This window comes from Struthio camelus, chromosome 2, assembly GCF_040807025.1.
Source record: "Struthio camelus isolate bStrCam1 chromosome 2, bStrCam1.hap1, whole genome shotgun sequence".
In the NCBI taxonomy this organism is placed as follows: domain Eukaryota; kingdom Metazoa; phylum Chordata; class Aves; order Struthioniformes; family Struthionidae; genus Struthio; species Struthio camelus.
The window spans coordinates 10,886,495-10,904,475 of NC_090943.1; the positions used below are offsets into that span (position 1 = coordinate 10,886,495).

A 17,981-nucleotide genomic window follows, 5' to 3' on the forward strand; every position below is an offset into this window, starting at 1 on the left:
CCTGGGAGTGCTGGTGGACAACAAGTGAAGCATGAGCCAGCAGTGTGTCCTTGTGGCCAAGAAGGCCAATGGTCTCCTGGGGTGCATTAGGCAGAGTGTTGCCAGCAGGTGGAGGGAGGTGATCCTGCCCCTCTCCTCAGCCCTGGGGAGGTCTCAGCTGGAGTCCTGTGTCCAGTTCTGGGCTCCCCAGAACAAGAGAGACATGGCACTCCTGGAGAGAGTCCAGCGGAGGGCTACCAAGATGATGAGGGGACTGGAGCACCTCTCCTATGAAGAAAGGCTGCAAGAGCTGGGCCTGTTCAGTCTGGAGGAGACTGAGAGGCGATCTCATCAACGCGTACAAGTATCTGAAGGGGGAGTGTCGAGAGGACGAGGCCAGCCTCTTCTCCGTGGTGCCCAGCAACAGGACAAGAGGCAACGGGCAGAAACTGAACCACAGGAAGTTCCATCTGAACCTGAGGAAAAACTTCTTTCGTGTGAGGGTGACAGAGCATTGGAAGAGGTTGCCCAGAGAGGTAGTGGCGTCTCCTTCGCTGGAGATATTCAAAACCCGTCTGGATGTGATCCTGGGCAATATGCTCTAGAGGCCCCTCCTTGAGCAGGGAGGTTGGACTAGATGATCTCCAGAGGTCCCTTCCAACCTAAACGATTCTGTGATTCTGTGAAAATAACTGTTTCATTTGCTACTTTTTGTGTATTTACTGCCTGTGAGATTTTTAAGAGATTAAAGACATGATACTTTGTTCTCATTTGTCTACCACAGGTTGAGGAAAAACTTATTTCTACATCAAGAAATGTTTAAAGAATTAGAGCAAGATTTTATATAATCTTCTCCTGAACTAGAGAGTACTCATCTGCAGTTTGCCCTTGAGCTTGCTAGACCTTGAATCTTCTGAGGTTTGCAACTGCACCTGTTAGAAAGAGCCAGTCTAACCTACTGTTCTTCGTTTTTTGTTTTTCTTTCCAAGTGGGTCAAAAACTTTCTGCACTTCACAGCTAATTGCTGACGGGAAACTTACACTGGTGCTAGGTATGTCTTTGATGTAAATTAAGGACTTGTTTTCATGACCCCAGTTTGGCATCAAATCTCACTGCAGCTAAATTTCTTTCGAAGCCAGGGCTATCCTACCAGTTACCTTTCTGATTTTTATTAGGTTTTCCTCTGGCTTATTCCAAGCTTGCTTGTTCCTTCTTGCGTTGGTACATCTTACTCCGACATAAGCATTTTCATCTCCAAATTCCTGAGTAGCCTTTGAATTAACTTCATTTTGGGAGCAGATAGGTTTTACATTTGGAAACTCTCTAATTTCAGTTCACTGATCCATAAAACAATGCCTTTATGCAACTTCTTTTAAATAAAGGGCAAGAAATACAGTTTTGCAGCAATTTAAAGCATGGATAAACTCCATTTTTTTAAAATAGAATTATTACTTGGCAGCTTATGCTATGCTCTCCCTGCTCACGCTTTTCTCACAGCCGTCAGAAAACCACATACTCAAAACATGACCCAAGGGATACTTAAATTTCAGACAGCACAGTGTGAGCCACAAAGGAACCTGTACAGGTGCCAGCTGGAAAACAATTAATGTAGCCTTAAAATAAGCTCAGGGGAAGGGTTACAATTTTTGAGGCTAAAAAAGAGATGGGCATGTAGGGATTTTAATCAGCCTTTTCACTTTTCCGTGCCCTGGGGCAGGGAGGGCCGTTGCAGAGGCTCTTCTGCCCCCGGGGCTCCGGTGAGGGGCCGGCACCCCCGGGCGCGGGCGGCCGTTACAGCCGTTGGTGGGAGGGGGGAGGTTCGAACGCAGCCCCTCCCCACCCCCCCCCCCCGGCGGCGCGCGCGCGCGCGCTGCAGGGCGGCGGGCAGCCAGCAGGGGGCGGGGTCGGCCCGCGCGGCGCCCGGCGGGCGGGCCGGCCGCGGCGAGAGCACGCCTTTCCAGAAACTTCCGGAAACAGCCGGGCGGAAGTGACGGCGTCGCGTTGACGAGACTTCCCGTTTGAGTCCGAGGAGAGGTGCCGCTGCCGCCGCCGCTGCCGTTGCGCCGGGCGGGCGGGGAGGGTGACGGCCGCGCTGCTGAGGCTCCGGGGCCGGTGAGTGCTGGGCGGGCCGCGGAAGGCCGTGGCGGCGGGCAGGGCGGGCCGGCCTCGGCCTCGGCTCTGGGCAGCGGTGTGGGGCCCGGCCCGGCTCGGCCCGGCTCGGCTCGGCCCGGCTGGGCGGCCGCCATGCTGCGGGCTGGCGCGGGGGCGCCGCGCTGGGGAGCCCCTGCGGCGGCTCCTGGGAGGCGGGAGCGAGGGCTGCGTGGGCAGCGGAGCGGGGCGGCGGGGATCCCCGGCCCTCGGGGGCGGGGAGCGGGGGAGCCGCCCCCGCGGGCAGCGGCCTCCTTGGGCTTATCCCGGGAGTCGCGGTGGCGGAGCGGCAGTTCGGGACTGCGCAGCGGAGGATCCCGAGGCGGCTCGGCCTCCTTCTCCTGTTTACGGCAAGCGCAGAAGGGCTAGGGGGAAAAAAATCCGCATTTCTGTTTTTGTTTGCATCGGTTGCCAGTAGCAAAAAGGTGAGGGGGAGTCTCTGTTCACCCATGACTCTTTTGAGTGTGTTGGATCGTCTTTTACTTGAACTTCTTTTATTCGTAGTTTACTTTTTGGTGTGTTTATAAACTGAATGTGCTTTTGCTTTTTTTTTTTTTTTTTGCGATGGAAGCTGTATTCTATTTTGCTGTTATTAACTTACAGAGTAGGCTCAGTATGATGTGCTGTGTTTGAGGGCAGCACATCATTTGAGTGGTGGCCAGAGGTGTCCAAGTTATAAATGGCTTTGTATTTTCAGGACTTAGGAGAGGGCCGTGGGTTGGGAAGTGAAGTTATTTATGACCAGTATTCCTGCTTGTAGTAACACTTTATGCTGTATTACAGTTTAACAGTCAGAGCTTGTGCTGGTTGATGAAATGCGCCACAGACTTGAGCGTTAGAAGAGACTGAAAACATTGAGCAAATCTATCATGAATTCTGATAATGAGATAATGCTTGGTTGATTTCATTTTGGCCAGGATAACATTATAGAAGCTGAATTTGCAGCGATGCTAATGTGCAAATGGTCAAACTTGCAACATTGCATAGTCAATCAGTTGTCAAGTGCTTTTTTTTTTTTTAATATGATGTAAAGCATCAAAGAGTGATAAGAACAAGGTGTTGACATAGTGTGACTAGCTGGAATGAAACTGGGTTCAAACTCTTGGTCCTCTGAGATTGCAGTTACTGCTGCTTGCTGGACTTAAGTTTTGTTTACACTTTGGGGAGCTCCTTGTTTTCCAGTCAGGAAGGATTATATGTTCAGTTGATGAATCAAGAGCCCAGTGGTTAAAGTACAATTTAGTTTGCTGGATTATGTTGTCAGAGAAGATTTGTTTGGACCAGTGAGTAAATGCTTTCATAAATTTTGTTCCTATGTTTACTTTTTTGTGTAGTTTGTTTCTTTTGCTTTTCTTTCTGGAGTCCTACAACTGACTGAAATGCCACACCACTTGTGTTAGCCATTCTGCTCTTGTGCTGCAGGCTGTAGAGAAGTAGTGCATCTTGACTGAGTCAATGTATTGGACTTTCAGGTTTCAGCAAACAGTCTGTTTTTACTGTATGTAGTGATGATTTTGATAGAAAATGTGAAGTCCAGCCTTGATTTTAGAAAATGTGAAGTCCAGCCTTGATTTTAGAAAATGTGAAGTCCAGCCTTGATTTTAGAAAATGTGAAGTCCAGCCTTGATTTTAGAAAATGTGAAGTCCAGCCTTGATTTTAGAAAATGTGAAGTCCAGCCTTGATTTTAGAAAATGTGAAGTCCAGCCTTGATTTTAGAAAATGTGAAGTCCAGCCTTGATTTTAGAAAATGTGAAGTCCAGCCTTGATTTTAGAAAATGTGAAGTCCAGCCTTGATTTTAGAAAATGTGAAGTCCAGCCTTGATTTTAGAAAATGTGAAGTCCAGCCTTGATTTTAGAAAATGTGAAGTCCAGCCTTGATTTTAGAAAATGTGAAGTCCAGCCTTGATTTTAGAAAATGTGAAGTCCAGCCTTGATTTTAGAAAATGTGAAGTCCAGCCTTGATTTTAGAAAATGTGAAGTCCAGCCTTGATTTTAGAAAATGTGAAGTCCAGCCTTGATTTTAGAAAATGTGAAGTCCAGCCTTGATTTTAGAAAATGTGAAGTCCAGCCTTGATTTTAGAAAATGTGAAGTCCAGCCTTGATTTTAGAAAATGTGAAGTCCAGCCTTGATTTTGAACGTAGAGTTGTGCAGTGTTTAGTATTCCAGTATTTTTCTCCTTACGTAGTAAATGATGCATTTCTTCAGTAGCATTTATGAAGAACCTAATCAGCAGTATCCTGAACTCATTTTCTGCTAACGGAAAATGATTTTTTTTTTTTTAAATCTATAAAGTAACTTGATTTATTCAAGGAATGGAAGGATTAGTGAAAACTTATCTAGCTCTGTTAAAGCTTAGTGGATCTTATGTATGATGATTGTGTATTTCAAGATAAATTTAAATCAAAACTCCTATATTTGATCTGGGGTTTAAATTATTGTTTTCTTTACTTTTGCATGAGATTTGAATGGATGTTAGATTTCTCTTGAATTTAGACTTAATGAAAGTTTAATTCTGTTTCTTTGCTTTACAACTAGGTAAGAAATAATTCATGCGTATAAACTTCACTCCTTAGGTTGGCATTTCTAGGTTTGGTTTCTGTTTTTCATTTGTTCTGAATGAATACTAAAATTCCATTGATATGAATGGGGACCCAGTCCTTCAGGTTGAAAACAGGAATATCAAGAGGGCCCAATGATGTTTTTGGGCTGTGTATGTTTCACAGATGGCTTGCCAGGTCATTTTTCCCTAGATAGAAGAAGAAAACTAGGATTCAAGTTTTTCAGTTCTTTCTTGATCTCTTACTTTAGTAGCTTAAGTTAGTTTTGCAGTATTTCTGCACAGTAGACTTTTTCTAAGGTTGAAAATTAAGAAATGATTGAATTGGAAATAGATCTGCTACAATGTTCACCTGAAAACTGAAATGTTTCCTCTAGGTACACAATTGAAATTAGTAGCATTTGAGGTTGGGCTCTTTAGTTCTTAATTTTTTTTTTTTTTTTTTTTTTACTTAAATCAGGTTATTAATCTATACTGCGGTCTGTCTTTACTGTTAAGGTTGAGGTTATGACAAGCTGGCTGGTCTTAAAATAGATTTAGTTATAATAAAAAGTTGTCTTCTGTATGTCCCACTTAATATTTTATTTAATTTTTGTATTGGTTTACAGTGTCTCTGTTTCTTTTCTGCTGAAGATAAGCCTGTGCTAAAAAGTCCTGTCGTTCATATTTCTATCCTTTTGAGACTGAAGCCATCCATGCCTATATTGCGGAACACTTACTGTTTAAAAACTTGTTTGCAAAGAAAAGTTATTTTGATTAGTAGAAATTTTTTTTCCATTCTAAAATGCAGTCTATATCTATAAAGTTTGTCTTTCTTTTTGTTATGAAAAAGAAACATTAATGTTGTTTCACTGGTTGGCATAGATAAAATTACTGCGACTGCAAAAACTAAATCAAGGGAAGTACGTAGAAACTGTAAACTTTTTTTTTTTTTCCCTAAAGGATCTTTTAGTTGCATGTGAGTATTTGGTTGAAATGTTCTGGACCCAGTCTCTGCCAGATGAGGCTTTTACTATTTTTTAAAGCTTAAACACACACAGATCAGGCATTTTAAAAAATGAGTTGGGAATATTTTTAGTGTATATAAAATAGCCTTTTATGGTTACTTTTAGGAAGGTGTCATTGCTTCAGAAATTTATATGACACAATTCCAAATTTAGACACCTGAATTTTTGTGCTTTGGAAAAATGCCCCTTTGATTTAAGGCATGATCATAGATCAGATAAGTAGTAGAGTATCAGCCAAGAGTATAAGGGTAACCTCTTCACTTGTCTACTTCCTTTTCCAGTTTTTGTTAGTTATTTTAAATTTCTTTCACAGATAAAGACTTTATTTCTTCTGTTTGCAATTTCTGTAGGTTAATTCTTTTTTTCTTACCTTTTTTCCTTATGTTTTCTTGCTGGTTGCCTTCTGCAGACTTTCTGTGTAACTACCATTAATACGAACAAGAAAGGTCTGTGGTTGTTGCCTGTTGCATCTTGCTCTCATTGGAGAGGAGGGTAGTGGACAGAGTTCTTGAACTCTTGCCTTGAGGGAGTGAGCCCTGTGGAGGTGGCTTTTTTCCAAGAACCTGAACTACAGGGTTGGTGGTTAGCCCAGCTATCTTTTTCCCCCTATGAGCTGTATCCTGTCTTACAGCAATCGCTGTATTCAAATCCACTCTGTTTTCCAACCCAGAGATAGAGTGTTTAGATTAAACATGGGATTAAACTAAGATTTTGAAAAGTTTATTTTGTTAGGTGCGTTTCATAGGGATGCTGTGGTAGTATTAGAGTAATGTGTGTACACGTTATGATGTAAGTGCCTTTTGTTAACTTTATATATATTGTAAACTGACAGACCTTTTATGGAATAGGAATTTAATTTCAGGGACCTGTACACAAGTTAACCTTTATGGGCAGCCTTTCTAAGCTCAGGTAGATGGAAGTGAAAGTACTAACGTTTTTAAGACACTTTGGTCTGTGTACGTATCAATGGAAAGAGGAATTTGATCTTGATGCATTGTTTAAATATATTTCTCAGATTAATTATGTAAATGACAAGCCTTAGAAAAAATTTCTTGCTTTGTTTGCAGCACTCATCAGAATTAAGGCAGCCTTTTTAGCTTCCTTTGCAATCTTAAACCTCGTTATGAAGACTTTCTGGTATACAGTGTGGATTTTTATGTTAGTGTTTGTGCTGAGTTAGCACAGTGGATCTTTGCTAGTGTAGCCCAGAGACTGCTGGTAGTCTCCTTCCAGTTACATAAGGCACATCCCAGACACTGTTGTTAGAACTGACAAAGATCTTTTATTTTATTAGGTGTTTAGCCAAGGTTTTGGAAGATGTATAAGTTTGTACGTTGCTGAGTTCTGCTACGTAAAATGCATTTGGTTGTCAACAGAGCGATGTGCACTGAAGAGTTGCAGTATAATGTTTTCCTTTTCTTGGTTACTTGACGTAGGATGACACAAGAGTGCAGATTCTATTACCAATACCTGTGTGTAGAAGGCAGTGACGTCTTCAAGCCACTAAGGACTATCCAAGCCACTGATACGAATGTGGCTTGGAAGCCTTGGCTAATACAGTGATAGTTAGTGCTTTATGGTTGACCTTTATTTTATACTTCATGGAGTGCATCTGAGATCTGTTGTATATGAGCAAGTGAAGTAACTGAATTTTGTCTGATATTTGTTACTTTTAGACTGAAAATGTTAGTATATGTCTCTCAATTTCCTGAACTTAAAAAGAAAAAAAACCTGCCAAAACAGAAACTCAGCAAAGGTGCCTTTGCTATATAACGATCAGATGAAAAACATCCTAAAGATTTTTTCAGAGTGGTTGTAGTGCATGCCATTTCTCTGTTATAGTCGTGGATCCACAGCAGTGTTAATATTACTGTAGTCTCATTCATAATTGAAGGCATTTAATAACTCATTGGATCTGGCACTAGGTGATAAAAATGCTGCCATTGCTTTCTAATAAAAACTCTTGGAACGTGGAAAATCACGTTTTTTCTTTAGGTATAGATTGTAATTCCCCAAAATTCTCAAGTGTGTTCATCACTTGCTCACTTCCCAGAGACATCTCAGAACTGCTCTATTGCTGTTGAGTAGATCAGACGTTCGCTTAAACCGAAGTGAGATTCAGAGCAGGGTATTTGTTCTTCTTCTGTTGCCAGCAGGATGTAGAAGGCAGACAGGTATTAGGAACTGAATGACTGCAGCACTTACATAGCCAGTGGATGACTGGCTTCTTCTGTAAGTTGCTTGAATTGGGAATTTGGAACTGGATCTCTCTCCGCTCAGGTGACTGCCCTGGTCACTAAGCTTTCAGCTATTCTGGAGTCTTTCAGGCCTCTCCATGCTATCCTGTTGCTTCATGGCTAGAAATAGATAACTTTTTCTGACTAAGCTGACTGCAAATGTGCATGCCTGTTGCTGTCATCTGAATTCACTCCTGACTGGTTTAAGAACTTCTTATTTACTTACTTTCCTCTTCTCTGTATTTAGTTAGGGGTGCTATTTCATCATCACTGAAGGTGATGCAGGTTGTGCATCTGACAGCTTTTTTTTTTTTTTTTCTTCTTCTCTCTGTCATAATGGCCTGATAAAATTTTATAGCTCTTCACTGGTCTTGCTTCTCTTATTCTCCTTATGCCTTTTATGTAGTTGAGGACTTTGCTGTTCAGTGAGTATATGAGACCCGTTTGAAGATAGCTGGAAACAGGCCTAGCTTTGGGCTGTACTGTAAGAGGGAGGTCTCAAACCGCTCATGTATTCCTAGCGCTTGCCTTGTGTCGGTATGAATGCTCATGGTTTCTGTTTGGTGAGCCTGAAAAGAACTGACTCCTTCCCCCGTGCTAACTGAGAGTTAAATCTATAAGCTAGTAAAACCTTCAGTTCACGTGAAGGTTGGGATGTTCGATTTGTTGGTGTTATAAAGGAGTTAAGAGTTAGCCGTTAACTTCATATAGACATAGTGAAATTATGAGCCCGAGTAACTGGACTTCTGCAGGCCAGCACCAAGGCCATGAAACAGTTTCTTTTGTCTGGAGTTTTCTTGCTCTTTTTTTTTTTTTTTTTTTCTGAGGCTTTGAAGATTTTCTGTGGTTGGAAGCAGGAAATTAGCTGATGTGGGCTGGATTCCTTGTGGCTTGGGAAAGATGTCTTGAGTGACTAGTTAATGACCTTTGCTTGTGTATTTGGAGACAAATTGTTTGACAGATTTGGAGTTGAGAGAACATTTCCTTCGTGTCATTGATTAGGGCAGTTGAGTATTTTTGCTTTTCACTTAGCAGGAAGGTTTATGGTTTGTTTCTTGGAATCGTCTGTGCGTTTCACCAAGCAGGTTCCTGCTGTGCTTAACGTTACTGATTTTTTTTTTTTTTGTCACTCGTATTCTGTTTTAAGTTTGTAAGTTGATGGTAGTTATTTTGCCGAGTGAATATTTCAAATATTCCTTCCCCCTAGAAAGATTGCAGGGTGAGGTCCTTTCCAGTTTGTGGGTATGGGTGGTGGTGTGCCTCGCTCTTCCCTGTTTACTAGAATTTGTGCTGAGTAACAGTCCAAGCCCTTTTAAAGGGGCTGAATCATACCTTATACTACCAGTTTTATGTTTTTGGGTGTTTATCCTAAGCTGCACCCAAAAAAACCCCTGGAAAAAAGCATATGTAAAAGTTAGTGTATTGAACCTGAACTGTTAACACTGGAGCACCTGTTGTTTAAACAATTGACCAGCTGAAGTATCTAAAGAAATCTCTCTTAAAATCAATACAACGGCCTGCATGAGGAAAGTTCTTTAATTGCTTATGGAAAAGTTATGATCTGTTTTTTTTTTTTTTTTTTTTACTTGAGAGAGTTGCTTTTTCCACCTCCTTGCTCCAGCAAGAAGATTGAATTTTATTCTTAAGACACCTGTCTAAATTGAGAGGAGTACTAATATAGTCTTGACTTTAAGGAAGAAAACAATAGGGAGGAAATACTTAAGTATGGTAAATGTTTGCGTGTGTTGTGGCTTCCCGCTCTTAGCTCTCTTATTTTTAGGCTTATATCTCTTGTTAGGAGGGGCTCTGACCTCTAGCCTTGAACTTGACTCATGCTAGATTTTTTTTCTCCTTTTTTTTCTTTTTTCTTTTTCTTTTTTTTTTTGGTTGCAGAAATGGTATGAAAAGCTTCATGATACTGATGAGCTTCTGGTCAAACTACTAATAGCAGAGCAGTCCTGTAACTAAAACTCTAAAGACTTTGATTCTGTGGGTTTTGTTTGTGGTTTTTTTTTTTAAATAGTGTATAGGGGACATGTAGTTTATTACTCATAGTTGGCTACATGGTTTGATAACATATTTAACCCATGGTAACCATACTCCTGGCCTGTGTATTCACAGAGCTCTTCTAAAATCATTGTTTGGGAAACAATAAATCTAGGGAGGCGAGCTGATTGCAAATATCCTGTGATGTTTCTTGCTAGCCCCTATCTTTTAAGTATTCAAGCTTGCCATTGTTACAATAGTATTGGCGTACTTAGTGATCAGTTTAATGCACGTAATGTCTCTAATTGTCCAACTTACCTTCTCCGTGTCAGTCACAACACTGAAATAAACAGTAAGGGTATAATTTAACATGAAGATTTCTTCAAGTGGCAAAGTCAAAGTGAGGTCTGTTCACCTGGTACAATTCAACGTCGGAGGTGTTTGTGGGATTATATGGTGAACCAGATGGCTAAACACAGGCTAAAACAACACAAGTTTTACAAAAATGTAGCTAACTCCAACACTTGTTTCTGTAAGCAGTTTGGAGGGGGGAGGTAATGTGGCCAGTTATCTCTTAAACTGGCTTTGCCACTTGAGGAAATGTTTACGTAGCCACATCCCTAATTAAAGTTAATTAGGCTTTAACCTACAACGGCAATATATTTTGAAAATATACAAATCATTTTAAAAAGGAAGTCTCTTTTTAATGTCTTTGTTGAAAGATATGTGTAGTACTAGTATACTAAGTAAATTTCAGAATACTTAGCTGGTGTATATTATAGTTGATTCTGTGAGGGCTTATGTAAAAGAACTGGAAAGTAAGACTTTGCCTGGTTTTGAAATGAGAAGTACTGGATGATTTAAAGAGGATGGGGGGGAAAAATGGATTCAGGGAATTTTTGATTCTGACACATGGATAAGAACTCTTGAATAATAAGTTCTTCTGTATTCTCTTACATCTGAACAATTTTGTATTCTGGGAGTTGATAGCGGATGGACAAGATCAGTGTTGCCTTGCTGATAAAGCTTGAAACTAACCTGTGAGAGTAGTAGGATGGAAAGCTGGTTGGAAGTCTTGGCGGAATGGAAGCTTGTTACAGGGACAGGAAGAGGAGGCTTAACAGTAAGAGATTAAATGTTGTTGAAATTCTTAGCAAGGTTCTTTAGTCTTAGGGGTCATTTAGTTGAAATAATGGCTGGTATGACTGTTCCTGATAACCATCCTTTAGTATTGATTAGAAACTATCATTCCTTAAGCTGGAGAAGGCAAATGCTTTTTCTTTTAACTTGTAGGTTTCTTAGGGCTCTTGTGAAACCTGGGACTTTTATCCTCTAACACTGAAGAGATACCACGATTGGGTTGCTGTTGTTGTTTTTCCTTTAAACAAGATGCCTCCTTTCTTTAGGCTGTTTAATAGTCTGACTATGTATTTGACATTGATAAATGTAAAGGAAGAAAATGGAATTTAGTAACTTTGATATGTTTTTTTTTAATATGACTTTTTGGATCATGATCCATTCTTGTGAAGGTCTGAATATAAGGAAGACTAGCTGGAAACTAGATACAACTTCACATTTCTGAGAACTGCACATGCTGTATGCTTTTCTTGAAGGGAGCATCACAGTAGAAGTAATATTTTGAGAAACATATGAAATACTGCCGTTTTTGTTTATGCTCGTATGTCCGTAGTAGGTGACATTAAGTGAACTTGGTATACGATTTGTTTTGTATTCAGAAGATAGTATATATTTAGAATTATGGCATACTGTGCCTGTTCCTCTTAATGTATTGATAGAGCTAGCTTTTTCACCTAATCTGATGCCAGGGACCTGTTGTTTAGGTAGATCTTTTTACGCTGTATATCAGTAGAATTAAGGACCATAAACACGAAATTAACAATCAAAGTAACTGTTTGATCTGTCAGCCTAGACTAAGGTAATTTTGTGTGCGTATGTGTCTGGAACATCTGAATTTATAAAAACAAGCAGCTCTGTATGGTCACGTTTGCTACCCGAAGGCACTAGGCTCCTACCTGATTTTTATGAAGTAGCATTACTGTGCGAGCTTCCTTTACAAGTTCTTCTTATTGCAGGACTTTAAAGACCAGCTGTTTTTAACCAAGACATTGAAACATGGTGGATTACTATGAAGTTCTGGGAGTGCAAAAGCATGCCTCACCAGAAGATATTAAAAAAGCGTAAGTGTCTCTTTGGTGTATCTCATATAAACTATATATTTTAATGAATAAATGTAATCACATGGTCTTTGGATACTTATTTTGTTATTAATATTAGCATGAGTAATAGTCATTTGTGTGATACTTTTACCAACAGAGAAATACTTGGTGGTCTGAAGAAAAAGCATTCACTCATTTTTATGAAATTGGGAGAAAAATCCTGTGTACATTTAAAGTGAAAATTATGTCAGTCACTTGTCATGGTCACTGTTAAATACAGTTCCATACAAGCGTGCCTTGAAGTTTGGTATGGTACAGGCAGTGATAGCTCCTTCTTCTGTAACTGAATGGAAGTTACTAGCCTTCCACTCCTTTTGCAGTGAGTTAGCTTGTTTTGCTGAGAATAATACTTTTTCCTAAGGGGTTAATAAGTATGTAGCACACTGCTGTTTTGGAAACTTAGCTCTTTCATCAGATGAGGCCTTCTGTGCCTAGATTTTAATACACGGAATACCTGTTACTATTTAAAAAAAAAAGAAAAGAAAAAGAAAAGTCAGTACCACATATAAATTAAGAATATTCAAAGAAATTTAATACAGTTCTTAATTTAGATTTACTACTTCTGTTAAAAATATCTACCTTAATACATATCTTTAAAAAAAGATTCCTTTTAGTTTTCCACGAACAGTTGGGAGGACACATTCCTGTAGTAGAATTTTCTAGTATAACAAAAATGTTTGACAGTCAGTTGCAGTTTCCAGTGACCTGGAAATGCTGTCTTTCTCTCTTGCCTTTTTCCTAAGCGCCTGAGCTTGATTAATCAAGCTGCCCTAGTCATAACAATTTGATTATTATTATTTTTTTTTCTCCCTTGTTCTTCAGCAAACTCCTGCAGATTCTTTGTAAACTCAAATGTCTGAACTGTGTTCTCATACCACTCTCTAAAACACTCCAAAGCACGTTCTGGTGCTCTGTTCCTCTAAGTAGTTATGAACGCTTTGCCTAAAATATTTCTCCTAAGGATAGGAGTTATATGCAAGTATAGCCTGCAGTCAAGCACACATGCCATTGATGTTAGATGCTCCCACAAATTGGAATCAGAGTATCCTTGCAGCCTTATCATCTCTGTACCAGAAGAGTATTCTTGATGCTTATCACAAGTTGGTTGGTTGTAGTATTGAATGATTGTGCTGCTCTAAGGAGCAGCCCGTGGCAGAAAAGTTACGGGATGGTCTTGTAATGTCTCCTTTACTTCTCTCTCCTTTTTGCTTAGACCTGCCAACTCCTTTGAATGAAAGGAAGCAGGTAGATCAGGTTGATTTCGTTATTTAAAAAAAAAAAAAAAAAAGCTTTGGAAATACTGTTAGAGGAGCAATCGATCCATTAAAAAAGCAGCATACTTCAATAGTGCATATTGTAAACAAAGTTGTGGATACCACCATAAAGTTTAGTAGCAACAGATGTTCAGCATCAGAATCGCACAGGAATAATTGATCTCAAAGAGCTACATTCTTCTAGCAGACGGGGCAGGTGGTTCTTTGCATACCCGCAAACTTTGTTGGTAGTGGTCTAGAGAAAAGATACAAAGCACTGAGAAATCTTAAATACCTTAATCCCTAACAACTTATTTGAGACTTTGTGTAGCCTTATAGCATATTTCTTTATTTTAAAGTATTGCATCTTTTTTCTCCTTCCTTTTAGGTACCGTAAATTGGCATTAAAATGGCACCCCGATAAAAATCCAGACAATAAAGAAGAGGCAGAGCGGCAATTTAAACAAGTAGCTGAGGCCTATGAAGTTTTGTCAGATAGTAAGTATTTTGAAAGGGCTCCTGAACTGTAGGTCTCTGGTTACTAGATATGACACTAGAAATGCTCAGGAGAACATTCATAGCACTTTAAAGGGATATTTTAAACTTGGTTCTCCATCCAGCTCAAGTACTGCCTTCCTGAAAGGAAGAAGGAAAAGGTGGAGGAGGTCTGCAGGTGATGCAGAATAAGCAGAAATTTTGAAACTGAAAATTCAGGATCTTCCTAGCTGAGTAGCTGAAACATTTACTTCTAGAAGCTGAAATCCTAGGCCCTGTGTGTGAATTTCTGAAGAGACATGTATGAATACCAACAGTTTACCTAGTACTTTGTAGGTAAAATCAGTTACTCTAAGGGAATTGTTAAGAGAGAAGCTTCAGGTATATGGTGCTCTTGTGCTGTGGCTGTGTGGTATTAGTTTTTAGGGAATTTCATTGAGTAATGCCAGTAAGCTGCTTCATGCATTTGATGTTTCAGTGAACCTTACTGTGGGAAATGGGAAAGGCTTACCAGTTTCTGTTTTAAGATATACCAATAAAAGCAGGTGAGACAATCTCTGAGCTATCAGCAGGCTTCATAGTTAGCTTCATATTCAAGTGTTTCTAGTTCCAGTAATACTACTTAGTCCTTACAAAGCCCAAGCCTTTTACAAACCTTGCTCAAAATTTGGATTTCCTTTGGATGAATTTCATAAATCCAATGAAGTATGATACCCAGGGAAACCTTTATATTTAGAATAGTTCTGAAACAGTTTTTTAGACTAATCCATGTGCTGCAAGAATTCAGCTTATAGTTCACCCCTATCTTTTTGCTTAAAAAGTAGCATTAGCTTTTCCTTGTGTTTTGGCAAAAGTAATCTGAATCACAACAAAGTGATTTAAGCAACTTTGATTATTTTTGCCTATAATTGGCTGCAGCTGTCTACATGCTATTTCTGAAGTGTCCTTGATTTCACCTGAGACCAATGAGCTTGGGAAAGCTAAATTTAAAGCAGCAGCATCTAGATTAGCTGTCAGAAGTTGGCCTGGTTTACCAAGCTGCAGACTTGGTCATCCTGTTTCCTTAGTTTTGATATTTAATTGGCATGGGAGAAACAGAGGTTAATTTATGGATGGTTCACTGCATTGTTGTCTTCTAGATCTGTTGAACCTTCTTAAGCACATTTTTGACGAAGGTCAAACAAGGATACTGATCTGGTTGATAGGCAGGTGATTAAGTTTCCTTGGAGACTACACTGCTAAAACTTTAGAACTTCTAAAAATGCTGACTCTTTTGGGGGCTAGACCAAATCCAAAGTTACTGGTGTCATAACTGTCACTTGTGCAGAAGACATAGCTGAATCCTGAACCCGGTGGTTGAGAGACGCTCAGCTGTCCTGAAGGTTTAATGAAATTATCTGACATCATTGCAGTCTTGAATAAAGATTTTTAGCAGAAGAATATTTTTGTAAGGGTTTACTTATGCAAGGAATGTTAGTGTTGTGTGATCATAGAAAACTCTTCCCTTGTGGTTTCGAGAACGCTAGGTTTTCAACATAAATTTCCAGTTCTGTGAGCCCTCAGGTCTCCCTTTTTCTGCTACTTTTCTGCAGTTTGTCCACCTTGCTACTTTGGTCCTTTTTTTATTGGTGGATAGGTTAACCTTTCTTTACAGCGTACCAGGCTTTCAGAAAAAATGAAACTAGCGCAAGTTTCTGTAACTTGTAAATGATGACCAGTATATAAAATCATAACTCCCTTTAGTTAGGAGTGTTTTACTTCTCAGCAGTTGTTTAAGGTAACTGCATGTTCTTTCCGTGATACTACTTAAATTTCAAAGAGTCCTTCACTGAAGAGATTCAAGTGGTATTCCCATACCATCCTGCTATTGAATCTAAAATCATGTCCCCTAACTCATTTTTTTTTGGCTTACGCTTTCAGAGCGGTGCATGCGAAATAAGATGACGTTCCACATGTTTAAGCTCTTCAGGTTCCACTTCAGTACCAGCGATGCAGTCTCATTTTACGTAGTAGTGCAGACTTAATTTGTTTCCTCCCCTTTCTTGTGGGTACTAGAAGGGTAATCTGCAGTGAAATTAAGAAAGAACCTTTCCATGCCTTCTAAAATAATACAAAGCAAGCAGTTTGAATCGATCCTTGCATAGCCCTTTTTGTGTGTGTTTTTAACTTGTCTTCCGTCCCCTTTATTAAACTGGAAATGATTATAATCAACTGGAGTGTTTTTGCAGTCACTGGTAGAAAACACCGTTCTTCCTTTTTTCATAACTGTGTCACAGTGGGTTTGGACAGGAGGCAGTGGTCTAGAGTTGTAGCAAGGGAAATTCCAGTTGGATAGAAGGAAAAAAAATGCCTGCAATGAGAGTGGTTAAGCACAAGGACAGGTTGACCAGAGAAACTGTGAACTCTGTCTTGGATACTGATGAGATCAGGGCTTTATCTAGTCAAGTTTTGATTAACTTTGAGATTAGCCTTGTTTGGAGGAGGGATTTGGACTGTACGACCTCCAGAGGTTCCTTCCAGCCCAAAGCTTTGCACAGTAGCTGTGTGAAGATCAAGACACTAGTATTTCTTTCAAAGACTATCTTCCTTCCAAGATTTGTCCTTATGCTAGAACTTACCACAGTATTGTTTCTGATACAGTAGGACCTGAGCTTCTAGAACTAAATGGTGATGAGTCTGAAGTTTAGTATCTGCTCTTTTAGTACCTAAACTGCTTTGGCAATCCTCAACAAAAATGTTTGTCAATTGCATGTCAGATCTTGCTTAAATAAGCTAGCTTTGTGGAGATGATTAGCTGAGAATACCAGTTAAGTGATTTTGGTTTTTTTTTCCAAATGTAATGTGCTTATTTACTGACACAATGTGCAACTTCTCTTTGTAGCTAAAAAACGTGACATCTATGACAAGTACGGAAAAGAAGGCTTAATAAACGGAGGTGGAGGTATGCTGACAACTAGCAATTCTGTTTCCTGTGTTCTAGTGGAAAGCTATTTTCTGCAGCTTTACAAGACAAGAATCTGGAAATGTCTGTGTCAAGGGCTAAAATATAATCCCCTGAAAATTGAAATTGCAAACCATTTACAACTTTTCTAGTTGTGGTAACAGATGCTACTGATATCTGGAATCGTACAAAAGAATTAAATGTGAAAAGCATTTTGTATACTTAAGTTAAATGGTATATATGAGAGAGAAATTTTAGAGAAAGTTCAGTGTTTTTGTATTTTCTTAGATGTTTCAAATACCATATGGGCATGAACTTTTTTGCTAGCATGAATGTGTGAGCATATTTGAAATGTAACTTCTTTTTCTGCAGAAGGAAGTCTATTTGATAATCAGTTTGAATTCGGATTCACATTCCGGAACCCAGAAGATGTCTTTAGGGAGTTCTTTGGTGGAAGGGATCCCTTTTCATTTGACTTCTTTGGTAAGTAATCCACTGTCTTTAGTTAAGTGCATTTAAATCATGGCTACAACTTACCTCTTACAAAACAAAAGTAGGTAATGTTAGCAGGATTATTAGAAGTAGCTCTGAAAATCGTGATAAACATTGCTGTAATCTTTTATGTTTAAAATGTCTGCTTGCTTCCTGTTACTTCGTGGTTTATTTGATGGTAAAGAACAGGTCTGGCTTGACAGTTCCTATTTTATCTAAAGGCATGGTTATTAAAAACGTAAAATCGTGGGTGCTGTTTCTCTGTAGGTTGGAAGGAACATTGGACAGAAAAGGTACATACTGGAATTTTTTCTCAACCTGCTGTGCTGAATTTGACCTCTTGTGGTGCGTAAATATTTAATGTAGCTTTGAGAGCTCTTGAACAGGATAGATAATTTGAACTGTTGAAATGTAGCTCTCAGTATGAGCTTATATCATACCAAGCATGATTTTCTTGTATCGAAACGTAAACTGCCCAATACATAATCTAGACACTTTCTCGGATTTCATATCATGTGCTTGTTTGGGGGGATGGAAGCCCCTAAAGACACGGATAACTTAAATAGCTACTAAGGTCTGTGTGTTTCCTTTACTTAAAGGAAACAATATGCGATGAAGTTGTGAAAGGGATCTTTTTGGCATAGTGC

General features: G+C 39.5%; 1 protein-coding gene across 2 annotated transcripts in view; it reads left to right on the plus strand.

The window, feature by feature from the left end:
* The first annotated feature begins 1,948 nt into the window (after positions 1 to 1,948).
* Positions 1,949 to 17,981, plus strand: part of DNAJB6 (DnaJ heat shock protein family (Hsp40) member B6) — a 62,171-nt gene continuing 46,138 nt past the window's right edge. For both annotated transcript variants that reach the window (XM_068934283.1, XM_068934282.1), the window contains exons 1-5: positions 1,949 to 2,091; positions 12,010 to 12,114; positions 13,795 to 13,904; positions 16,783 to 16,842; positions 17,215 to 17,325. In XM_068934283.1, coding sequence (XP_068790384.1) covers positions 12,050 to 12,114; positions 13,795 to 13,904; positions 16,783 to 16,842; positions 17,215 to 17,325 — 346 coding nt within the window. In that variant the 5' untranslated portion in view covers positions 1,949 to 2,091; positions 12,010 to 12,049. The remainder of the gene's footprint in view (positions 2,092 to 12,009; positions 12,115 to 13,794; positions 13,905 to 16,782; positions 16,843 to 17,214; positions 17,326 to 17,981) is intronic.